The sequence below is a fragment of the Felis catus genome, chromosome A2 (assembly GCF_018350175.1).
Source record: "Felis catus isolate Fca126 chromosome A2, F.catus_Fca126_mat1.0, whole genome shotgun sequence".
Lineage (NCBI taxonomy): Eukaryota > Metazoa > Chordata > Mammalia > Carnivora > Felidae > Felis > Felis catus.
In genome coordinates, this window is record NC_058369.1 from 138,763,026 (window position 1) to 138,790,198 (window position 27,173).

Consider the following 27,173-nt stretch of genomic DNA (forward strand, 5'->3'; position numbering starts at 1 on the left):
TTTCGAAACATGCTTTCCGAGCCCTGCTTCTCTCTCCTGTCCTCATACTTCGCGAATGCCGCTATGTTCTGGCCCCCTGTTTTCATTGCTGGTGGCTGATGTTGGTCCTTCTCTGAGCAGACTGAGGTCTTGGGGAATTGGGGGGACAGCCAATTATTTGGATCCTTCAGTTCTGCTCTCTCACTTTTGTTGGGAGGCATCCCACTGGAGGGGGCCATTCAACCATCATACCTCTTTATTCTCCCTTTTAAAACATTTCTATTAAAGGTTTATCATATATTTTTGAAATGTTCTATTTTGATTGGTGTCACATGTGTTCAAATTCTCAGAGGCAGTTTTGAATTTCCACAAATGCATCGCATTATGAGAATCTGACTTCAACAGCCACTCCTTTAAATGGCTGCGGACTTCTCTCGTTTTAATTGATACAAGGAGCGAACATGTGCTGAGTATTGATGTGCTGAGTATTGATGTGCTGGGAGGTGGTGTACCTTATGTAAATTCTGTCATTTAATCTGAGCGATACCTGTGCAAAAATAGATACTGTCATTAATCCCAGTTCTCACAATTTAATAGTAACAGGCATAGAGCCAAAGTTAAACCCAGGACTTTTTGCCTCTAGTATCTATAGTGTGACCACTGTGCTATGTGCCATGACTCCTAACAGTATAGTACTTTCCACATAGTAAAATTCTCACTAAAAAATGTGAATTGAATGGAACTGAATCCATATACTGGCAGCCCATATTCAATGCTCACTGTTACAGACAGAAATTAAGAAATAATCATTTCCACAGTGGGAGAATAAATACAACCCTAAGACATTAATTTCTAATGATTTTTTGCCATGGAAGATATAATGTGATATCAAACTTATACATCTTATATGCTACACAAACATTTCCAACTTTCTTAAATTATTAACCTTGACCTTTGTGATATTCGGGAAACATTAAAATAAAAAATGCAATAATACAGTCAGTAACCCTCTCTACATAATCATGCTGAACTGAGTGAAATAGGAGTTCTTTTTATTTGGAAAAAAAATATTACTCTGTTTTGACTCAAGGGTGTTAACATTTTTAGTGTTCGTATTAATTTGTTTTCTTTTGATCATACAATTATTACATTTATTTTCCTTAGTGAAATGGCAAAACATCCCAATTGCCAAATGCTAATGTTGTGTCCATAGAGTCTGAAAATGCACATCTCATTAGGTTTCTGTGTTTCAGCTGGTAAAAGATTATGAAGTCAGGATTTGTTTCACTTGGGGGATTTTACTTGTGTATTTTTAAAGATACATTTACCATTTCCCTCAGGTTGCTTATCTGTCCTTCATTATCATAGCAACAAAAGTTTTTCACTTTGTAGTCTTACGCAGCTCAGAGCGATCTAGTCTGTTCTTCCAAAAACATGAAGAGGATACCTGCTGCATGTTTTTTCAAAAAATATTTTTTGTTCTTCATCTTTGAGAGATTATGTTTATCCAAAGAAAGTGTACAACCCAATATGAAGTTTGTTTTATGCTTTTTAAAAATTTTGACTTGAACTTTGATGTTAAGCATCTTCAAGAGGTAGTTTTGTTGTTGTGATTGTTTTAATACTTAAGCAAATAAAAATGGCTGTTTACGACATGAACAATGGTATTTCTAAGAAAACATAAGCCTGAGCTTTATTCTCCTTTTTGTAATACTGCCCTATCTTTTCTATCCACATGAAACGTTCCTTAAACGAAAACGTTAAGAGGAGACTGAGACTCTCTTAGATTCTTCATTAGTTGGCTAGGTCTCCCATAGCAAGATGCTGTGAAAAAGCAACTTTCATGCAGTTATTTTTGTTCCAATATATACAGAAAAGTGACAATACTAAAAAGCTTAGATTTGGATTTCATACCTTACAGTGGCTTTCAAGTACACTTTCTTCCGATTTGTATTGACAGCTCTCTTGTTGGTAGTATTCACCCATTTTAAAGAGAACACAGAAATCCAAAGTGAGTTGTCAGTCCAAGGTCATCTAGTTTGTAGAACCACAAATTAAACCTGTAAGTTCTGATCACAAGTTCTTGTTAATAATTCCTTTTCACTTTCCATGATTAGATGCTGTGAAATGAGGAAAAGGGAAGCAAAAATGCTAAAGTAATTTAAATTATAAGATGTAGTGCACCCTATATTCAGTTGAAAGGCTTAAAAATTAAAAAAAAATTTTTGAGAGAGAGAGAGAGACAGAGCATGAACGGGGGAGGGGCAGAGAGAGAGGGAGACATAGAATCCGAAGCAGGCTCCAGGCTCTGAGCTGTCAGCACAGATCCTGATGCGGGGCTCGAACTCATAGACTGCGAGATCATGACCTGAGCCTAAGTCAGACGCTCAACCGACTGAGCCAGCCAGGCTCCCCTTAAAAATTTTTTTTAAATGTGTATAATCTATACATATTGCCTATTATGTACATAATAGACATTGAATATTATATACATAATATTCATTTATAACATACTTTTAGTATATTATATACACTTTCAGTATATTATATGTAAGATATATGTGTATGTATATACACACCCTATACATATATATTATATATAGGTTACCAAACTTACCTATTTAAGGAGTTTTTTTGAACATGACAGGAAGATATAACCTAACAGAATCTTTCAAATTGGTCACCTTGGAAATGATGGACAAACTGAGATTATTGACTCAATAGTTAACCCTTTACTTTGTTCACAGTTGCAAACATTTTTTGAGACATTCCTGACAGCCAGTTCACCTCTTCAGGCTTTTGATAATATGAAGGAAGCAATTAGCAAACTCCTCCTAGCAGCTGAAGTATTCAGTGAAACATCTACTCTGGGACCAAAGGCCTTCAATAGGTAAAAACAAAATTTAACATTAAAAAAAAATTTAAAAACCCAATATAAAAATTATTAGTGAAAATATATCTTAATTATTACAAGTAGGTGCTTATTTGGAAAATGTTATGTCAGTATATAAATATGGACTTGCAAGCATCTTTCCATATTTGTAGATCCTATACTTCAAAGCATGTTACAGACTTGTTAGTGTCTAGATAATAGTGACAAGAAATAAAGCACACATTATTTAAGTGGATTTTAATTGTATCTCCTTTTTAAGCTTAGGTATTTCTATCATCTGCACTTTGCATTGACTAGGTGTAATTTTACTTATGGCCCTTATGAACAATAGTCAATAGCTACTATTTTCATGTTACAGCCTACTTCAACATAATTTAATGCCCTTTTTCTAGAAAAAAAAAGTTAAATTTACAATGTCAACAAAAAGGAGGTGGCTCAATTAAGCTTTATCATGCTTCCTATGTGAATAAGAATGCCCAGTGTGTAGGAGTAGGAGAGTTTCCTTCTCCATATTTGCATTTTCATGAAGTAAACTCATATGTTTAATGCATTATTAAACTCATTGTTTAATGCGTTATATTTGTATTTTCTATAAGGAACAAAACAAATTCCAATTTAAAAATAGGTTGCATGTAATTCCATATTATCCAAGCCACTGCTCTCTTTAATTAATACATACCTTGAAATTTAACTGTAGTAACTGTTAATAATGCATCAAATGATAGAGTAAATGTAGCAAATAGAATATATTTTTATATTACCTTGTGTTTTTATTTCAGATGCAGATTATGTTTTCAACTTTTAACTTTTGATATTGGTTACTACAATTTCAGGTACCCTGTTGTGCTCCAGGTGCGTATGCCAAAGGCTTTCTGTGAGCTTCCCGCCTTACACTGAATGATCTATGTGCGTGTGTGTGTGTATGTGTGTGCACGCGTTGTTTGCATTCATAGTAACCAACCAATAAATAGCAACTTGTATTAAAGTCACTACAGGCTTATATGTTACTGTAGTTCAGAAAATTAACTAATGTATGGAGAATCTATGATTTGAGGTCCAGTCCCTACTATGCCTCACTGTGGAACAGGCACAGATTTTTCTATGGTTCAGTCACTGTTCATGAAATAAAGTGGTAGACATTTGGATAATAGAAAATAGCAGTTACCCAGCTTATTCCCTTAGGTTTATATATATAACTCTTATTCTTTACATATAGATATTTAGTTTTATTTTTTTAATGTTTGTTTTTGAGAAGGAGAGTGAGTGAGTGGGAGAGGGGCAGAGAAAGAAGGAGACAGAGAAGACTCTGTGCTGTCAGTACAGAGCCCAGTGAAGGGCTCCAAGTCATGAACCCTGAGATCATAACCTGAGTGGAAATCAGATGCTCAACGGACTGAGCCACCCAGGTGCCCCTAGGTATTCATTTTAAATTGGCCTATATTTTAATTAAAAAGCCATGGGAATTTTTCAAATATATGGTTTTTTTCCTAGTATAGAATATGTGTAAATTGAAGAGTGTTTTTTTATATACCCTGATTCTTTTGCTTCCTTTCAAATTAAATGAACTCATTCAGATCATCTCCTACATATTTCTCATCTAAAATATCCCTTTGTGGCAAGAAGATTTAAAAACATTGAATAAGTCTACAGAAAGCTTTATTTTGGGGTATGGAGTAGGAAGAAGGGAAGAGGAGCAAAATAAAATTATGAGCAATCAGATTTCAACTTCATATTGCATTGACTGCGTTTCAAACTATTGTACAAGGGGAGTGATTATATTATATGTGGCTCAGACATTTAGTTTAATAGCTCAAAGACTCATTCATAAAATTTTTAAACTTCATGAATCTACATTTTAAATTATTCATTATCTTGCACACATCTTAGTGTGTTCTTTAAAATTTATTGTTCAGAACTGTTACTTATTATCTTTCATGGACACGAATTCTAACAGTAAAGAGTTTCAAGATAAACTTAAGTGACTTTATAATCCATTAATTTTCCTATAAAAATTGTATCTTCAAAAGAACATTTCTTATATTTTATAAAACTGTTGACCTCCAAAAAGGCCACTAGATGTCAGTTCTGATCTACAATCCAACAGGAATGAATCATGTCTTACAAGTGATTCCACTGCATTAATATAAAAGTCAATGAAAAATATTTGCCATGCTTTTACTCTTTCACAGGTGCATGAGCATTTAAATTTTCAAGATGGTGATAATACGGATTTTGAGGACCAAAACACAGAAGAATTCCTTTTACAAGATACTTTCAATTTTCTCTTCTCTAATGAATCTTCACTTCCCATGTTTTCTGAGATATTTCAGGGACTTTATATATCAGGTGTTTTTAAGGTAAGTGCATATTCTTGTAGTGACAAATATTTCTTTCAAGTCATTCTTTGGAAGGTGCCATTTTCTTTATTGTGCAGTTAAGCAAATTGATAATTCATTTGAAACTAATTGGTATCCATTATATTACATCTCTTAATATTTTTCTGGCCTAAAGACTAATATTATTTTACATCAACTAAGTATGAGCAACTGATTCTGATGCAGTTATGGGTTAAAATAAGGCAATTCCTAATTCCTAAGGAATGTTTGTGGATATTATGAATAATACATATTCTATGTTATTTAGAATTCTTTAAGAGGAATAGAGAGAATAAGAGAACTTTTTGGAGCCAGTCTAGAATAGCAGTAAGTGCTCTAGATTGACACCAAGGCACTGGAGTTATAATACTAATTTTTAAAGAATTCACATCTGGTTAACATCTTTGCTTAGATTTCTGATGATTAGGATGTAGTGCTTCGTAGTAGCATTGGTTATTTTTTTTTTATTTTTTAAAAAAATTTTTTTAACGTTTTATTTATTTTTGAGACAGAGAGAGACACAGCATGAACGGGGGAGGGGCAGAGAGAGAGAGGGAGACACAGAATCAGAAGCAGGCTCCAGGCTCTGAGCCATCAGCCCAGAGCCCGACGCAGGGCTCGAACTCGCAGACCGCGAGATCGTGACCTGAGCTGAAGTCGGACGCTCAACCGACTGAGCCACCCAGGCGCCCCGCATTGGTTAATTTTTTAATGACATGTTAATATAACTTTTCTTGATGGATAAAAAATCTGTACAGATTACTAAGTACAGCATTATTCTCTATACGTCTTTCTGTTTTAAAACCCGTATTCAGAGAACTTGGAAGAGTAGAACATGGAAGTTCTCACAAACAACGTTCTTGCTCTGTGGAGAGTTGTTTGTGAGAGATAGAACATAACTTTATAGACTGCTGTTTCCCTGAGATTTTATTAATTCTCCTTCTAGTTCCCTATTTTCCTTCACTAGTGAGTAGATTGTCATTAAAACCATTAGAACCACTTCACCCAGAAGGAATGGAAAATATTTGCAACTTCTCCTCTCTGGGATGCATCAGGAAAAAAATAGATGTGAGGGGAAAATGGGGCAGGGGGACCGTTTATCAGAATCCACAAACTCCAAAACTGTAATTTGGAAGAGATTCACATGTTCATTTGCTGCTCTGATCTCTGGTACTTTGAGGGCTGAAGAAGACTCTTTCTGCGTTCCCAAATTGTCACACACCGTCTACCCTATAGGGCTCATCTCCCCAGGCTTACTACCAAAGCACTATTGAGCAATTTCATTCAGCATCTCTTTGTCAAATATGAAATTTTCTTAGAGTCAGACACTGTTGTGACAAGCTGAAGCTACTATGTATTATTTAGCATTAATTAGCTCAGCTGTTTGTAGAGTTCAAACTTTGGTGTATAAAGTGGGAAGCAATTGGGCTAAACATGGTTTGACTTGGTAACAATTGCTTAAGATTTGTTCCCCTCCCCCATTATAGGGCGAAAACTATCAAAAGGAACCAAATCAATGCCTGTCTTTAGAGGAGATGCACTCAATTATGACTTTCATAAAGGAACTTGGGAGTTTGGGGCCATTCCAACTGGTAAAACAAAAGTGACATTTGATTCCTCATGATCACTGAGATTATAGTAGATCAGCCATAAGCTATTTGATTTTCACTTGATGAAGATATTTCGTTAAGAACTAGAAACCTTTGTAAGCTTCTTCTTTTCAGAGATCTAAATATTTAAATGAGCAGAATCCATTTTCTTTAGGACTTTGCAAATAATACATGGCTTATTCAAGCTAAAGGATATGAGATCAGTAGGGCTGCCAGTATATGGCAGTTCTTAAGGAAAAATGTCCACGTTTTTCTAGAGAAGTTTTGCTTTTAGCTTTGGGACATTGATGTTTGACAAAAATTTCTTTCTGCTCATTGTGCCCTTTTTGTTCGTGTAAAATCAAATATTACTGAATATGACCACATCTTAGAAAACTACCTAAATCTTAATTTGTTGCAACTCTATAGCAAACCTCAAAGAAAGAAAATGTAAATAGTTATGATAACCATTACTGGTTTCAGCCTAAAAAAATCAATGACATTTTATTGTCTTTTCTGTGTATTTCTTTGGGTTCTGTTAATGTATTGGTCAATATCAAGATAATTTAGTACATATACATTCAGTACTTGCTTTTTCTCTAGTTCTGTCACTGTCTAGGTAGACTACAATGGATTTATATTTTTCTACCTAAGGTTTGTTTATACAAAACATCTTTTTAAAACAGCATTTTTAAAAGTCCACTGGTAGTTTGTTATTAATCTGTATGGATCAACATTTATTTTTTACTTAAAAAACCATGTATTCACATTATACTTATCTGAGTTATAACTAATTTACTAAGTTAATTAGTGAATGTTTGGCACTTGTTTTTATAATTTAGACTCATTTTATTTTATTTTTTCCAAATTTTTCTTTAAATTCTAGTTTAGTCAACATACAGTGCAATATTAGTTTCAGGAGTAGAATTTAATGATTCATCACTTACATACAACAATCATTGCTCATCAAAATAGACTCATATTTTAGAGGATTCAAAGTAAGCTTTTGCCCCAAAGATAATTTAATTGGTAGATTATTTTAATTAATTTAAACATACCCATATTACATTTGTGACAGTTGGTTCAAAACTCTACAAATATAAAGAAAGAGGTCTCATTCTTCAGGAATTCATAATTTAAGATATTGTGAATGTAGTGAACATCACTCGGCACAGACTACAGAATTATTTCGCAGGAGAAAGAGCAAATCCTAATTTCCTGACTCTCGGTGTCAAAAGAGGATGACTAGATTTTTTTTGTAGGATTAATATCTCTCACCCTGACAAAGTTCACTTGTAATCCAAAGCAACTTCTCCTCATTCTTCCTACTGCCTGACTCAGTCTGTCATTCACCTGTTCTCAGATATCTTTAGGAAAGAGACGTCCATTTCCATTCAATGAAAAGAGAAAGAAAACTCATCCTATTTAGAAATATGATCAACAAAATTTGTTCCTTATAAAAAGTGACATTTACCTTGACAACTGCACAGAAAATTATATTATGATACTGACCAATGGATTTTAAATAAATATCTGATTTTTAAAAACAGCTGAATAAAATACAAAGACTTTTCTAGTAATAACACCTTTTAAATTATTTTCCATAACTTATTCAGATATTCTCATTTTGACTGTTTCTTTTCAGCTCTTCCCATCTACTGCTCCTGGGATTCAGTCTTTGATGCGTGAATTTTATGATATGGCAAATCCTATAGGACAACCTGGTTCAGTCCTGACTCAGTACTGGTCTCTTTTAAATGTATTTGAACAATTTCGGCTCCTGAATAAAAACGCACAGCTACACCCACTGGAATGGTAAGATAGCCACAAATTTGAATTGTGCAATCCAAAAATTCTCTAAAGATTGATTTCAAAAGGTTTTGCCTGCATTAAAGAAAGCAACAAAAAGAAATGTGTCCAAAAATTTGTGCTCTGGAAAATAAGCTTCTGTAAAGCCTTGAAACCATAACAATTCTAGTGGTCTTCAAACACTGTAATAAGAGCACATCCAACAGTTTTTCAAACCAACAGGACTTGACTCTAAAGAGTAATGTTTAAAATGAAAACCTTCAAATTTGTTTCATTCTGTGATATATATCCTTGAATTACAGGCGTATCAGACAGAAAGACTTGGGTGACTTTTTTCTTTTCTTTTTTTTTTTTTTTTAAATGAACATCAGTCAGCGTGGAGCCCAAGATGGTGTGAACATTTATTTAAAGAGTTTTTGAGGCATGGCTTTAAAGTGGGCAGAATGTATCCAAATTTATAAATATGTCTGTCCCTGCGAGAAGAATAGAACTTTTCTTTTTTTTTAGAAGGTCGAATCTCAGGAAGCCTGGGTGCCTCAGTCGGTTGAGTATCCGATATCGGCTCAGGTCACATACTCACACCCCCACGTCAGGCTCTGTGCTGACAGTGCAGAGCCTGGAGCTTGCTTTAGTTCTGTGTCTCCCTCTCTCTCTGCGCCTCCACTGCGCTCTCTCTCTCACTCTCTCTCTCTCTCTCAAAAATAAATAACCATTGAAAAATTAAAGAAAAAAAAGAAGGTAGAATCTCAGAGGGAAACATTTGGCCTCCCCCTTCCACTTTCATTCTAATGAAAGGTAGTAATGAGCAGATGGAAGAAAGGATAGGCCAGGTGAACACATTAACATCTCCTGTAATTGTTGAAAATGGACAGTGCCTAACACACTGGCTAAGTCTGCTTTTCTTTTATAGGATGGAATTCAGGGAATATTTGACTTGTCTACTGCCAGGAAAACAGAAGCAAACCTAAAACCTCCTAGGGAGATGAAAGATGAAATGGCCAGGCTATAACCATTTATGCCTCTTGCAGTTACCCTCAGGAAGGAATGGCATTGGTTCTCCTGAGTGCTGCTTCCTTTCCCTCTACCTCAGGAGATAATGAAAGCAGATCCACAATAATTTTTTCTTAATTAAAAAATGTAAATACTCATATATTTGATGAATTCTTAGCACATTACTCAGGATCAGAACTCACCTTAATTGTCATAACGTTATGAAGTTGGCCTTATTCCCTAAATGCCCGAAGTAGTAAGCCAAACAGAAAGTTTGTTTGCTTGAAAAGTAGGTCTTAAATAATAGACCTCAGTGCCTGTTTCTCTGTTCTTTGCACTCACTCAAGGAATCCGAGTCTGTCTCATTCATTATCAGTTGGGAGGAGCAAACTTGATTTAGCTACTGTTTTTAACTTTGAGTAAATTCCCTTGAGATATGCAAGCTTTGGAAAGTTTGTTTCTCAGCAAGTTTTTCTCAAGAGTCACATGTAGTGTAAGGTTAAGTAAGGGGCTTATCTTAAATTTAACTGTAACCCTAACCCTAACCCTAACCCTAACCCTAACCCTAACTGATTCTCTTTAAATAAAGGAATGTATTAGTGGTCAGTGTTGAAAGTGATCAGTGTAGAAAGTGATCAGGACTTTTTTGAATCAGACAGACATGGATTCAAATATCCCAACACTAGAATTTATTAATTACAGCAGCTAAAGTTTTGACCCCTCTGAGACTCAATCTCCACATCTATAAAATATGGATTATACTACCTACCACATATTATTTTACAAGAATTGAATAAGATAATTTCCACGTACCACATGGTGTCTGGTATGCTGCAGGGCAAGTAGGTAATAAATATTAATATTGACTTTTCATGTTTCTCTGCTATCCAAAGGTCACTTTAGGATCTACAGTGGAGGAAATATTTTTCTTTCTTTTATAGGAAAAGTAAGACAAGTTCAAAAGATTTATCTAACTTAACACAGAAAATTAAACTTCAGATCTTTATCAAAAAGCGATTAGGTAAATCACCTGAGAACATTTCAAGAAATAAAACTCAATTCTAATTATCTTCAAATTTACCTGGGAGCATATGTATATTTAATTATCATCCATGCTGTATTACAAGGAGGATGCATATTATACATATTTTCCAGACAAGGAAACCAGGATGAAAAGGTGGATCGTTTGCTCAAGCCACACAGGTAAGAGAAATAGAGGAGAGATTAGGACCCTGGCCTCATGTCCACGGTCCAGTCTTTATTCCAGTTCATCCTGCAGAAGGGAGGTCAGGTGTAGTCATTTGTCATTGTCCTTATCTTCACAATAGTCACCTCCAGCTTTTTCTACTTCTGGCCAATTTTACATACCTATGCTACCTGTAGGGATTAATGACTTCATGATTCCTTTTTTTCAAGATTATTTATTATTTTGAAAGAGAGAGAGAGAACAGAGAGCACATACACATGCGCCAGCAGGAGAGGCAGAGAGGGGAAGACAGAGAATCCCAAGCAGGCTCCATGCTATCAGTGCAGGGCTGGTGTGGGGCTTGATCTCACAAACCATGAGATTATGACCTGAGCCAAAATCAAGAGTCGGATGCTTGAGCGACTAAGCCACCCAGGCACCCCTCACGCTTCCTTTCAAATAAAGATCATTTGCTTAGCGCAACAAGGTGAGAAGAGATAAAGTCAGAAAAGCAAGAGTTAGAAAAAGTGATAATTATTTATGTGTGCGCCCTGAGGCTTAGAATCCAGAGGTCCCAACAGAATTAGTGCAAATCTGAGCAAAAAGAAAATGTTGCTTACTATCAATATTTGTGTACTATCTGTTAATTCTCACTTTACTAGAAATACAGTTGCTTTGCTCTCATCATACGCTTTCCATGAAAAATCCACATTTTTAAAACAAATAATTTATTCACAAAAATTGCATAAGGAATCACTGCAGGATGCTTTAACATACAAAGCATCTCATCCCATTAAGATACTAATTCAGTGTACGTGCATTTCAGGGTTGTATCTTTTATAAGCTTCACTTAGAGTTTTTGCTTCTATGAATTCAGAGCTATTTTTTTTTTAATTTGGCCTGGCACTCAGTCAGCCTTCAACTAAACATACCTAACCCCATGCTTGCTTTATGTTTCTTCATTCCTTGGGAGGAAGGAAATATTTTAAAGTAAGTCCTAGACATTATTATTTTTCACCCCTAATTACTTCACTGTATGTATCAAGGGAAAAAAAAAACACCTTTACAAAGTAAACTGAAATAAAATTATCACACCTTCCAACATTTGCAATACTTTTAATTCCCTGATTCTTCGTAATTTGCTGATGTTTGTATTTTGAAGGAACTGAATATGCCTTATTCATCTCTTCTCTACCACAGTGCCCAGCACAATATCTGGGACAATAAATATTTATAAAATGTAATTTAACACAGGGCATTTGATTTCATTCTCATCCCTGTGAAGTAAGGCCAGGGCTGTTATCTCTGTTCTGCTGCAGGAGAAATGGAGAATCACAGCTCAGCCCGGGAAAGTAGTCTCCATCATCAGGACCAGCAATTTTTCTGCTGCAGTTTAGATTATTTGGTACCAAACTTGAGGATTTAGAGGGGTATCTGGCTAGGCATCTAGTTACACAACAGAAAACTGAGGCAAACACACTAGATAGAACTAACCCTTACTGTTAAGCGTAGTTAGTGTTTAAGGATAGAAGATGCAGGAAGACATAGATCATTTTCTGCATAGTACGCTTCTGTTTCTTAGGTTATATGCATGTTCTCCTGAGTCTATGTCTCAGGGCTCCAAGCTTCTCACTTCAAGACCGTGTAATTTTTTCCAAACAAATTCCAGTAAGAATGTGTGTTCCCAAATTCACTTCTGTTGGACCCAGGCTATCAGAGATCGCTCACTTTTGGACTGAAGAGTGACTTTTTGCCCTGGTTTTCTTCAAATGTACTTCTGCTGATTGGAGATGATGAGATTTCCACCCACCTCACTTGAGGCGAGATTGCCAGCTTTGAGGAGTGAAATCCAGAAAGTGTTTCTTTGTGTTCATCAAAATATCTGTGCCCACACAGGACAAAAAAAAAAAAAAAAAAAAATAGTGTGTTCAATGTAATTTCCATGAATTGTGTTCATTTCATTGATCTAGATTTGTTTGGCATTGCATTTGCAGGGCTTCTTTCACAGAGGATGAGAACATTGAAAAACCACAAGTGCCATTTGATGCAATTGAAAATAAAAAAGGTAAAAAGATATGGTCTCGCTGATTCCAACATGAAAATAAGTATTGCGTGGCTCAAAAAATACATAAGAAAGTGTTTCGCTTCATTAGCAATAAAAAATGGAAGTTAAACTAGGAAATACGATTTTCCTTCAAATTTGAAACGATTTTGCCTCTTAAAGATAATAGAGCTCGGGAAAGTGTAGGGAAGTAAGCATTCTCATGCTACGTGTGCTAGTTAAACTGAGCAACCTCCCTTAAGGACCATAACAACATATAAGAAAATCCTTGGAAGTTATTCTTGCATCACAGAAATTTCACTCCTAGATATTCAATTTAAGCAAATAATTAAGAATGTACACAGAAGTTTAGTTACATGAGTTATTAATAAAAAAATTAGAAACTTCTATTTTCTACAGTTACTTCTAAAATTACTTATAATACAATTACTTCTACTGTAATAATACTGGATTGGATAAATAAATTAAGTTGTAGATTTCCAACAAAATATGATAAAGCCATTCCAATATTGCAGAAGAGTTATTTATGACATGAAAGATGTTTATGGTATATCATTAAATGAAAGAATTGGCTACAAGCAACTTGGGCCTCAGGGAAAACTAATGGTGATTGTAATTTTCTCTCCTGGACTTATCTTTATGTTCTAATTTTTCCTTCTAAAGAACATCTGAGCTTTTTGTCATACAAAAAGAAAATGTTTCTAACTTTAAGAATAAAAGATGAAAAGAAGTACTACGTTTCTACAATTTTTTAGAAATCAAAATTTTCCTAGTACAAATCAAGGTTTAATACAATACAGTGGTTCTCAACATGTGTGGCCCCTAGACCAGAAGAAACATCAACATCACCTGGGAAATTTAGATGATTCATATCTGCTGAATCAGAATCCTACTTTTCTGGGTATGAGACCCAGCACTCTGTATTTTTCTTAAGTGTTTATTTATTTTGAGTGTTATTTTATTTTTTGAGGGAGAGGGAATCCAAGCCGAGGGGAGGGACAGAACGAGAGGAGGACAGAGGATCAAAAGCAGGTTCCGCTCTAACTTGCAAACCACGAGATCATGCCTGAGTTCAGGTGCTTAACCCATAGAGCCACCCAGGCACCCCAGCACTCTGTATTTTAAGAAGCCCTTCAGTTGATTCCGAGGCATGCTAAAGTTTGAGAAAGACTGATTCAATAGAATGAAGTGGTAAGCCCAGTGAAGAACTGATTATAAACTGCTACTCTCTTTCTGGTTCCCACCATTTTTTCTCTTTAAATGAATAATTTAAGCATTCTGAGTACGTTTATTCATTCCTTTGTTCCATCAGTATTTACTAAGGAGTTTTTTAGAGAGATGTTTGGTTCGATTCAGAAACTTAAGAGTAAATGTCAGTGGAATCAACTGGATAGAATTTCTGTAATTCTAATGATTTGGGATATTAAAGTCATAAAATCATAGAACTAGAAGGAATCTCAGTAGATCACCTTCAGGCAATGGAGACATTTAGACCATGCATTTTTCTCCCCTAATATTTTCCTATTTGGAAAACTCATTCTTCTGAGATTTGAACCGAGTAACTTCTTTTATTTTACATAGCTTTCAGTTTAACTAAGAAGTGCTTTCTGATGTAATAAGTTAAGTAATAAAATATGTGTTTTACTAAGTTGTGCTGTTTGAGATTAATGAATATGTATTCTTTTTGTTTTGATTAAGTTTTCATTTTAAATTAACTTTTCTTTTTTTAGCTTCTGTTCCACGAATTATGAGTGAAACCAAAGAAGTTCATTGTAGTAATGGTGAGTTCCAATTAAAGTCTTTCAGTGGCATAACCAATAGTGAGGCACAGCCCTGTGTTGAAGAAATCGTCATTTTCTCATAGTTGGACACTTATAGACTACAATATTAATATTGCAGTAAAATAAATAAATAAATAAATAAATAAATAAATAAATAAATAAATAAATGAATGAATAATAAAATATTAAGTACATTGTTAGACGTTTCTGAATAAGTTGTTATCTGTCACTTTTGCATAAGAAGAACATTTTTATATCTCTGTTTTTGAACATGAAATATTATGCTCATGTGTTTAAGGACAGTGACTTTCAAACTCATTTTGAGGAGTCCTTAGGGTATTAAGGCTTTGCCTTGGAGACTGTTCAAGTGGAAACACTTAAGCTTATCTGCTTTATACATTGATTTTTAGGGCTCTCACCACCCCACAGGGATTCCTTTTCTGTCAGATTATTGACATAATGGATAATACTTGAGTTGAATTTTCTTGATTAGAATTGAGAATTTTTAAGCTGCTTTTTAACTTATTTTCTTAAAATTCATGATTTTTTAAACCAAAGTATAATCAGGAAAAAATAGTATATATATTATAGTAATACATTTCAAGTGTTATATAGATTTTAGGATGTAAAAATAATTTTGTTCACTCTGGTCAGCATTATTCCAGTGACCTTGCCAATATATCTAGAGAATATATAGAGAGAAATATAGAAAGAGAATATACAGAGAATAGGATGTATATAGAATAGAATATAGAGAAAGAGAATGAATCTAATTGATCTTTCCAGGATCACAGGACTGTTAAATACCTGAGCTGGATCAAAGCTGGGTCTTCCAATTCTTTGTTTAAAGCTCATGAGTTATCTTAATACTTTATAATAATATGATAGAATAATAAGAGTTTACTTAGCAGGTTTGCTTTTTGAATATATATATTGCTATTTGAATATATATATATATATATATATATATATATAGTGCTAAAACATGCACTTAGAAAATTTAGCCTTTCACAAATAAAAAATCTATTCCAGGAAAACATAAAATCTGGAAAAAAATAAAATTTATAGATTAAAGTTTATTTTATTATAAATAAAAGTCTTCCAATTTAATAAAATCTAATTTGTATCTTCTATAATACAATTTAATTCATTATGTTTTAACACTACCATTAAAATTGGGGTAGACTGAGAGGTTATATAATAGTATGGCATAATAGAATCAACAAATACATTCAATTAAAAAAGCAATATTTTAAATAAAGTTTTGCTGATCAGGAAAAAAGAATATCACTTATGCCCTTCCCTCCCTGCACTTGCCATCCAATCTCTTCTAGAAAAATACATGCAACTTTGGGAGACTGGTGCCTAGCTATAGTACTAGGGTAAAGTACTAGGGAGAAAACCAGGAGCAAGATTAGAATGCACATTTGGGGGTGGCTGGGTGGCTCAGTAGGTTAAGCTTCCGGCTTCGGCTCAGGTTATGATCTCATGGTTCACGAGTTCGAGCCCCTCATCGGGCTCTCTGTTGTCAGCGTGGAGCCATCTTCGAATCCTCTGTCCCTGCAACCCCCTCTCTGCCCCTCTCCCACTTGCTCTCCCTCTCTTTCGCTCTCTCTCGAAAATGAATAAACATTAAAAAATTAGGAATGCATATTCGTCAAGTGCTAGGTTCTGGGGTAGATGCAGCATCAGGAAAGCCACTTCACCTCTTTGGTATTCTATTTTATAATTTATAAAATGAAACAACTGTATGGGGATAATCTCTTTTTTTTTTTTTTTTTCCAGTTCCCAAGTAACGTGTTCTGGAGGAGGTGAACGTGTTAGATAAGCTCTTTAGCTTAGTTCATGTTTTTATGTTGATAAAAACTAGTCCTACCTGGGTCCGCATAATTAATCTTCCCACTTTTATGGTATAATTTAAGGTTTAAAAAATAACTTGATGATGCCTCAGAACAGGTGGGATTATCCTCAGCGTCTAGGCTGTTCTTGTGTTTAATATGAGTTATGATTATCCCTCAAGAGGGCAATAAAACTCTGTGGTTAAAAGGATTCATTTAAAAACAACCAAAACTTCAAACAGCTTTCCCAAATATGCTTGCCAAAGAGGCTAAGCAGCCTGCTACCGCCATAGCTGGCACTGGGTTCTCTGTGGATCTAGGTGAGCTGGCCTGAGGCGTGCTGGCCCCGGGCTGGGAAGGATGCCAGTGAAACTCCAGGTGTATCAGCAGCACTGATGATTCAGGTGAAGATCATGTCGAGATAAATCAGCCTTTAAGCAGGGGTTTAGGATGGAGCACTTCAGCCGGAGGTGGAGAGATTCTGATGAAACCAAAAACAAGCACTTGCTAGAATCCTGCTTAAGAGAATTCCTTACACATTTGCTCTCGTGTAGGGCTGAGTTGCGGTGTTATAATGGGCAAGCCCCACTGGAAACTTTCACTGTTAAGTGAAAGTGTGAACTGCAGGGAAATCAACTCTCAGTGACTGATTTATAAAAATATATCATCTGAAGTTAAAGTACGTCCTCTGTGGTTACTGTTTTGAAAAAAATAAAGCTTCTACTTGGTTATTCATTTAGCTGGTTTTGAACATAAAAGAGTAATGCCAGTGTTTATGTATTCCCTTTTCTACTTAGGAAATAAATGGTCCTCCCAAAAGCACATTTTATATCTCTGGACTCCAGCCTGCTTAAAGTGTTATGTTAGGTTCACAGTCTCCATTTGAGTCAGATCTCACGACCAACAATAGCCTGTTTTTTACTGTGCTTATCTCAGTGCCTTGAACACGGAATGTGCTGGCGGGGGGGGGGGGGGGGGAACCTGAAAAAAAATGAATGCATTATTAATAAGTGGTTGAATTCAAATAAAAACTTATGGTCCTTTTTAGGATGAGATCTAATAATATAATCTTGCCCCCATTCTTTCATTGGTTTCTCTTTTGTTATAGAAATTTCAAAAGTTGACATGATCATCAAAATTATAGATGCAATCCACCTACGTTTTTCAGCCAGATCAAATATTTGGTAACAAGTAAAATCAATAAAGTTGGTAGTTTCCCCAATTATTTAACCAAATTGACTAGTCATTTATTTTTTATTAAGACTTTTCCCTACAATGAAATTACAATGTATCTATTGTATTATTATTTATTCCTAATTTGTACCTGAGGAGTTTTTTTCTTTCAAAATCTGGGAAAACTATACAATGTGGGTCAGAAGTACGTAGGGTTTTTTTTTTTTTCAATTTCATTTTTCGTTTTCATTCTCATTAGTGCCTGATGGAAGTTGTACTGAGACACAGGCCTCAGAACTGGAGTCCAGGCACCCAGAAGGTTGGTGGTTTCCACTGCCATGGATTTGGTGGTGCATCCCCGTGTCTGCCAAAGAAATATAAAAAATTCGGCATCGTTAAGTCACAAAGTGCAGGATATAACGGGGGTGTAACGAGAGAGGAAGACAAGGAAGAGATTGTGAAATGCCTTGTCTGCTTTATTAGGAGCTTGGACTAAATTTGGGAGATAATGAGAAACCATTAAAGAATTGAAGCTGACCCAGAACTGATTGTAGAAAAATCATTGTGATAACTGTATACAGAGAGGGGAAGAGGCACAGCTGATGAGATAATCTACTTGCTTTAAGTTCGGTGGATAGCTTCCTGCAACGAATTCTGTGTTCCCTTTTTCTGTTGCCATGTTGTTAACCGTCATTGAACATCTTATTTAAAAGACAAAAGATACTTTCATTTTACCGATTTCTATAAAATTTCTCATTTACTGGAATTTTGTGAACTACTGAAAAGTATTTATGGAGCAAAATACTTATTAATATTTCTTTGAAAAACGTTTGCTAAACTTCTTTTGAGTAATTTACTTATCCCAAACATGACGCCATATAATTTAGCAGTGGCTGGTGTGTGTGCCTACAAATGTATTTTTCTTTTACTCGTCAAGATCCTTTTGTAAAAAATCGGGCTATCGCATGGAAACATATTTTTCAAATGACTTAGAATCAGTGGTATGAAGTAATATGCTAGGTTCCATGACAAGATTGAACAGAGTATGCCATTTCCTTCTCATACTTGAGGGTACTTCCTTACGCTGAGGTGACCTGGGTAGAGTAGGGAGGGGGGCCTCAGGATGTCCTGCTGATGTTTTTGTTATCTAAATGTTTGCTGTAATATTGGATTTCACATTCTTCACTCCACCCTACCGCCTGTAAGCTACTATATCAATTCAATGGCAGTTTAATGACTCTCCCTATTAAGAAATTTTCCTCATTCCCTGCTGACGCCCTTCTGTTACCACCTCAGAGTCATCATCCCCATTCACCAGTTGCTTGATACATGCAGTAAATGTCATGAACGTGTTATCAATCCACTGGTGAGACATTTTCCCGCCTTCTCTCTGCCTTCAAACGTATAAGGACTGAGCAAAAACTAGCAACTGTCTAATGCCAGCTAAAGTCAACAGCTGTGTATAAGGCAAATTGTACAAAATCTGACAAATAGAAAATTCAGCTGAAGCCACAAATCAAATGTGACCAGAGTGCCAAGCAGAAAATCAGCAGTGATCACTAAGTGAATGACCGAGGTTGTTCAAAGGATAATCATATATGAGTTTTCAACATTTATCCATTTCACAGTTGTCTTTTTTTTTTGTTTTTTTGTTTTGCTGTTATTTTTTCTTTTAACAGATGACACACAATGTTATATCAAACAGATCCTCACACATCCACATTTGGAACTGAATCCTGAATTTAACCCGAAGATCAAAGATTATTACTCTGAAGTTCCATTTGACGTGGTAACAGTGACAATTGGAGCAGAGACTTCTAATTGTCAGTGCAAGGTGTACCTGCACGATCGGGCAGGAACAAGGTACGGGGGGATGTTGACCAGGGCTGAGTGGAGACATAATAATGGGAAGCAGGTATTTGAAGCATCCTTTGAAGATTTAGAAAATCCGAAGCGTAAGATCAGTTGGAGAGATCACCAGGGTGTGAAATCCTTTACCTTTCAGGTGTCACGTGGTTAAAAAGAACACATCAGTGCTCTACTGATCTTTTAGCAATATTTGTACCTAATCTTTGTAACAATGTTGAGCAAGAGAGGATCTTGTTATGTGAAATATTAAAGAGACTCATCAAGGGTAGCTTCCTTCTACCCTAACCCCACTCCTCAAGATTTTGAATATTCAGGGATTGAATAAACATTTTCATGACAATTTATGAACATGCTAACACTAACTTTCCCAGTCTCGTGGAATTTTTTTCTATCGACCCTTTTGAGAGTCACTGACTCTTTTGTTTACAATTTTGAACAGCAGGTAGAACTTTGTTACATGCCATGTCCAAGGCAAGGAAGATACTCATGTTCCCGTGCTGTAGGGAAAGAAATACACTTGGCATCCTGGGAGCTAAGAGAGTCCAGTAGCAAGAAAAGAGGATTCAAGTCAGACCAACCTGGGTTCCAGCCCTGACCCTACCATGGGACTTTGGGCATAGAGTTGTTTTGAGTATAAAATCAGATAATGTATGACCCTGAGAAGTGGTTAATAAATATGAGTTTCCTTCCCTGTTGTTGACAGAGGACCTGAATTGCTCTACAAGATAACTGTTGGCATACCAAAGTACTATGAAACATAATGAAAACTTTTTTCATATTTTAAGTTTCTTATGAAGTTGTATAGACCTTATCTACTTTTGTATGCAAACCAGGCATGTAATGAATATTGATATATAAATCCATTTGGGCTGAATAAATGTTACTCTCTCTCTCTGTCTCTCTCCAGCTTTGCCAACTACCCTCTGGGCTTGGGAATGAACAAAATCTCAATGTTTGTGGCAGATGAGTCTCCAGCACAGGGTGAGACCCTGATCACGTACAAGCTCACCATCTACAGAGAAGATCGTCCAAGTCTGCCCTTGTTTGAGGACTTCTCAGCATGCGGGTTTGTGCAGGTAAGTGAATTGTACATTTGCACTTGGGTTGAATTGGGAATGATCTGTTAACCCGGGTGCAAAATGCCAAGTGAAAATTGTTAGGAAAAAATGTATGCTTTTCAAATCCAAACTGGTCTCATTTTAAAAGAGAAAGGGCCCCAGCCAGGTATTTAAGATACCTTGCTGCCAGTGGTTTTCTTTTTAGGGTGGTGGCTCCTCCCTACACGTACTGTGTTCAGTGGACTCGTTGTGGTTAATATTGAAAAAAATGTCTGAGTGCTCACACTTAGTTATAAAATTGCTTTTACATTTCCATTTTAAATTGTGCTGTGTTTCTTGGATTTGTACCTGAACGTACTCTGAAATTTTAAATTAGATTCAGTGGAGTTTATTTTAAAGAATTAGAGGAAAATCTGTGAAGCTATTTTATGGAAGGGATACCAGATGAATGAAATTAAGTTTGCTTGAGTATATATATTTTTCCTGCACGTCCTGCATCTTAGTCATTCCTAAAGGCCGTAGTTTCTCTTGTGAGCAGCACATACCGTTATGTAGCCCTGTTGATGTTGGAAGGTGACTTCTATCCAGAGACTTTATCTATTTTGGTGGTTCTTTCCTCTGTTTCTTCCTTTTGTTAGGATTCTAGGTATAACCTACCACATTTCCTCGCATCATATACCCTCACTGGAGATCCTTCCGGAGAAGTAGTAATTGATACTCTTATCAGATCTCCTAATTCACTTAGAAAGTATAATTGCAAATATGTCGTGTCTCAATGACTGACAGCCTGTTGGGTCCACTGAAGCACAGAGGATTAACAAAGGAGAGAAGTAGCTGACTGAGACTCAGTGAGTAGGATGAGTACCATGTTGCCTTAAATGTAGTGGCCAGATAGGTGTTCTCTCCCCCTCTACCCATTCTTTGTCAGAGTGTATTTTATGCTTCCGCTCATCTGGCCTGACCACTCGTCCCCAAACATGCTTCCAAATCTAGATGGTGGTCACATATATAACCAGGTGGTACATAACTAAATAAAAAATCTAACTATGAACTTAAGATCGGTGCAATTTGTTGTATATAAAGTATATCTAAATGTATCTTGCTATACATAAATTGTGTATGCTGAATGTAAGTTATACTTCTAAGAGCGAAGCATTAGTGGGGAAGTGTGTATTATCTTCCAAGACATACATCTCTTTTCAAATATTATATTCATCAAAAATAAGTTAATTACCATGCAGCTTCCTTAGACAATGGATTATATTAGGAATTTGTTACCATGATAGGAAGAAAAATATTAGAAAATTCTTGTGGGATGTATCCTACAGATGATTGCAGAAAAGTATTTTAGTCATTTATAAGAATCCTTCCCAGAAGGTTTTAATTTAAAGTTTATGTGTGGTCCCATAGCAGTACTATATTTTATAACATGGAAAAGTGTCTAATAAGCACTAGTATTTTTTTAGCCTTCCTTTTACAAACTGTCAAACGACTAAAGAGATAATGAATGAATAATAAGGATTGATTTAGACATTTATTGAGGCATGTGTGGCCTCAGGAACTTGGAGAAGTCAATGGCAGAGGTAAGATTTTCTCACCCTAGGCTCCAGTGATAGTTCTAATCCAGAGACCTTTCCCTTATTTCTACTTTATGCTTAATCTCATTAGAGTCTTGAGCTTTCACTGCAAACTGGCACCATAATGATGTTCAGAATACAAAGAGTAAGGGATACAATTTCTGAACTCCTATTAATTCTCAGCTATTCCAGAGTTTCTAAATTAATAAACACATATACATTATGAGACTCATGAACTTTTGTTATTCTAAATTGTTCTTTTTCTTTTTTATCTAGAACGATAGTGCCTTCTCTATATTCTCATGTTGAAGTCTAGAGTCCAAACTATTGCATATTAAATGGTAGACCATTGTGTTTGAATCCCTAAAGCTTGTAGTTCCCAAAAGAAAGGAAATGAGCTAAACTCCAATTATATTTTGTTGGTTAAGGGGAAAAATTACATTTCTTCTTTATATTTCAAATTAGATTTTGTCCTAATGGGTGCCATTATTAAATTTTAAACAAGCATAAGAGGTGATCTACCTTAAAATATCCAAAAAAGAGTATCCAGTTTGTGGTTAATCAAGCCTCCTAATTTCTCCTTCTAACACTCTCTCACCTTCTGGATATCGACTATTCATTTTAGCTTTTCACCATAAGACTAAAAGTGAGGAGAAGGCAAATAGAAGGCATACTAGTCAATTAAAAAATCAATCACTTTGACATTTTGGTGAATAATAAGATAATTTAATTAATTTGTTAATAGACATTTTAAATCATTTATATGATCAAATACTGTTAAATACCTGCTTGGCCATAGTTAACTGCTTGAGTTTAGTGTCTATTTCTAATTATATTGCCAGTTGGAATTTGTATATGGTTGCCATAGAGGCAACTCATAGTTTAGTTATTACCAGTGAAGGAGAAAGGGCTAATTTACACAACTGATGGAAAACAACTAGATTTGGTCTGAAGTTTTTCAACCTTGCCAATATTGTGGCCAGGTAATGTTTCATTTTGGGGAGCTATCTTGAGGACGGTAGAATGTTTAGCAGCATCCCTGGCCTCTATCCATTACATTTCGGAAGCATACCCTCTCCAAGCTGTGACAACCAAAAATGTCTCCAGACATTGCCAAATGTCCCCTAGGGGACAAAATTGACCCCAGTTGAGAACCACTGATATATACCAATAACAGGCCTACTTTTCTACTTTCCACTTATAAATCTAGTAAATCTGTAGTGGATTTACTCCAAGTATGAATAGGTTAGAGGTAATCCTTCAACGTTGAATGTTGAAGACTCACTCTTATCTTTTTCCATCCTTGTATTTTTAATTATTTCTGTAGTCGGTAATACTGTGACAGCTCTTTATTCTTCTCATTAATTTGCCATCTTTCCTGCCTAATGTAATTATAATCAGAAATATGCATTCAATTATAGAAAACATGATTCTTAATGAAACATAAAAAAAGTCATATAACATACCTAGACTGTTATTTCATTTTGATTTATCCATAAATAGCATAATGTTTTGCTGTTAGGAAGAAGGATTTAGAAAGTAATAAACTGTTATTATGGCTGGAATATGTCATGCTTTGGAATTAATAAAATATATTTATGTTCTAAGGAAATTAAAACACATATGGGGAAATATTTCTTTTAATATCTCTTTCCAAATCAAAAATTTTTGACATGGATAACAATACAGCATCCACAGAAATTGATTTGTATAAATGATCTATGGGCTCATACACATTTTGCCCCCAAAGTGTTGTGCCAGAATAGAGCCATAAATAAAATCTACAGAAAGGCCATAGAGCAGAAGTGTAGGAGACTACATTTCAAGGATCCATTTGTTAGAAACAGCTTTCATTTTAAAATAAATTACAATTAATAAAGGGAAAATACCAAGGAAAGGAAAAATTTCAGCTTTTGAAAAGGATTTGTCCAGTATTTGGCTATAGATTTAAAACTGACATTTTCTGCCTTATTGAAAAAATTAATTAGTGATCTATATGCTGAACTATTAAATGATGTGTAAATGACTCCAGTTACAGCATTTGGAAATACTTTATAATTTTCCCATCTATATTTGCACTTATTCTCGACACAACGGTTACAAAACAGCTCATGTGATAATTGTCTAATATTTTAGCAAATACCCATAATAAAAGAATAGAAGAGCATTTATCAGTGACTACTTAAAATGCCTTTGTTCATTTCCAAAGTTGTAATACCTATTAAATACTCATTTTAGTGATTTTTAGTTACCTTGCCTACCCCAGGACACCAGAAAAAAGTGATTCAGTTTTCCAACAATAGAGCCTGTGTCGTAGTAAAAGACTCCCAACTAGCAACTGTTTAATAATGTTTCTGCTATGCTCTTTGTTCTTACAAATGTGTCATGTACTGTAGGAGATACAATAGCAGCAGAGGTAGGAACAATGCAATATTTATAGAACTTTTATTATATGCCAGACACGATGCTGAGCACTTTACCTTTTTATGTTATTTAATGTTTTCCACAACTTTAAATGCAGGTGACAATTGCCGCAGCCTTTGACAGATGGAGAACATAAGACTTTAAAACATACAGGGTACATGGGTGGCTCAGTTCGTTAAGCATCTGACTTCGGCTGAAGTCATGATCTCATGGCTTGTGAGTTCAAGCCCCACGTAGGGCTCTGTGCTGACAGCCTGGAGCCTGCTTCAGACACTCTCTCTCTCTCTCTCTCTCTCTCTCTCTCTCTCTCTGCCCCTCCCCCACTCACGCTCTGTCTCTCAAAAATAAACATTAAAAAAAAGTTTAAATAAATAAATAAAACATATGTAATTAGTAGCAAAGGTGGTGTTTGAATACAGGTCTGACAGACTTCAAACTGATCCCCTTAATCATTACTCTGGAATGTAGAATCTGAAACTTTTATTATACTTATAATCTAATTAACCTCTTTAGGAAACTCATTCGGCCAGAATGTAACCTGTTAAAATTTAGTTAGCTAAAATTTGTTCTCATGGTCATGTACAATGATAATTTTTATGATGTTCTAGAATGACTGCAAAATTCTGAGGTCTTCATAATCTCTATTTTGATGAGAAATGTTATGGAATCAGAATCTTCCCTTCCATAGAGTATCTATTGGAAATATTTTAGAGCTAACACCTAATATTTTACCAGACACCATATATATCCTGGTATCAGTATCAGTCTATCTTTATTGGTCCCAGTATTTAAATCAGGTCTAATATTTTACATATTGGAATTAGACTCCTATTATTTCTACTAATTGCTAAAATGTTTTCCAATTCATAGGCTTTAAATATATATATATTAAATATATGTATATAATATATATTTAAATATATTAATATTTATATATATAAATATATATAAATATATATAAATAAATATATATAAATAAATATATATTAAATATATATTAAATATATATAATATATATTTAATATATATTAAATATATATTTTAAATATATAAATATATATTAAATATATATATATTAAATATATATATTTATATATATATATAAAATGCTTGATTACACATTAAAGCAGTTAACAGTTAATCATTTTTACTATTTGACACAACTCACTACTTTATTGTTTCTATTTAAAACATCCACAATACATTTTTGCAGCACTTAAAAAGCCCTTTGTCCACATAAACTTTATCCTAGTGAGAAGAATGTATTGTGGAGCTGACAATTTGACAACACTTCAATGATACATTCACCAGTGTGAAAGGCCCTTACTTTCATACTCTTACTTACACAAACCTCACACAAACAGATAAGATTCTATAAGTGATTTTTATTATCTACCTCACCCCACTCCTTCTAAGAGAAAAATTAAGTCTTAGGATATTTTTATATTTTTATATTCATTTATAAAGTTATGTATTTATTTATATTTATATTAATTAATTTATATATTTATATTTAATTTTAAGGTTTTTCTATTTTGGTGATATGTCTCAAAGGTATTAAGAACAGGTCCTTCAAGGGTCAGTTTCCACCTTCAGTGATTTGTCATGATAGCTCTCTGCCTTATTTAATGAGTGAAAATTAATAGGTTCCTGAATCCATGAATAAATACTACATTTAGTACTCACACATGTAGAAGAGAATGTCTTCATTGTAAATGTCAGAGTTTTCTCTTGTGCTACGAACAGGATGAAAGTCCCTTTTGTCCGTCAAAATTATTTTATAGAGCAAATTTTGCATCTTAGCAAATTATGTCAGGCCATTTTCCTAACCTAGTGGTTAAAAGCCATAGGGGCACCTGGCTGGCTCAGTCAGTAGAGCATGTGACTCTTGATCTCAGGGTCATGAGTTCAAGCCCTGTGCTGAGCATGGAGCCTACTTTAAAAAAATCATAAGTTAAAAGCCATGGACTCCAAGGCTTATGACCATAATTGCTATCAGGGAAGCCTGGGTCTCAGTCCCACCTCTGCTTCTAACTAGCCTAATTTGCTGTATCTCCTAATGCAAAGCATATAAGCTCTCTAAACCTCAGTGTCCTTATTTTTAAGAATAAAACTAGTAATGGAACCTATCTTGTAGAATAGTTCAAAGTATTCAACTAGATGACAAATGCAAAGTTTTATCACAAGCCTCGTACATGATTAAGTACTCAGTCAGCATTGAATTAGCATCTTCATCATGATCGTGACTAGCATCATCATCATCATGAAAACTCTTTTTGCTCAGAAGCACCTCTAGGACTTACCTGCAGTTATATAGAGAAGGAGAAGAAGAAGAAAGAAAGATAGAGAATAGCAAAAGAAGTAGAAGCCAATAATAGCGAGGATACTGGAATTTGAAAGGAATCAGGACAGGAAGAACTGTTTGGGAAGTAGAGAGGAGAATGAGTTACCTGAGCTGATCCACATAGTTGTATTCCAGATGTTCATGAGTCCTAGGCACCTTTGCCTTCATGGACCCCTTCTTTCATGAAAAAAATACTTAAAATTATATTTTTCAACTGTGTTGGTAT

At 34.9% G+C, this 27,173-nt stretch overlaps 1 protein-coding gene across 9 annotated transcripts in view; it reads left to right on the top strand.

Annotated features, from left to right (window-relative positions):
• The window catches only part of CPED1 (cadherin like and PC-esterase domain containing 1), a 271,927-nt gene that overhangs the window by 125,482 nt on the left and 119,272 nt on the right, over positions 1–27,173 (top strand). For 8 of the 9 annotated variants that reach the window (XM_045052656.1, XM_045052657.1, XM_045052654.1 and 5 more), the window contains 9 exons: positions 2,727–2,869; positions 3,652–3,724; positions 5,062–5,229; positions 6,735–6,839; positions 8,482–8,651; positions 12,816–12,886; positions 14,614–14,664; positions 19,355–19,538; positions 20,452–20,620. In XM_045052656.1, coding sequence (XP_044908591.1) covers positions 2,727–2,869; positions 3,652–3,724; positions 5,062–5,229; positions 6,735–6,839; positions 8,482–8,651; positions 12,816–12,886; positions 14,614–14,664; positions 19,355–19,538; positions 20,452–20,620 — 1,134 coding nt within the window. The remainder of the gene's footprint in view (positions 1–2,726; positions 2,870–3,651; positions 3,725–5,061; positions 5,230–6,734; positions 6,840–8,481; positions 8,652–12,815; positions 12,887–14,613; positions 14,665–19,354; positions 19,539–20,451; positions 20,621–27,173) is intronic. The other variant, XM_045052653.1, reaches the window with a different exon arrangement.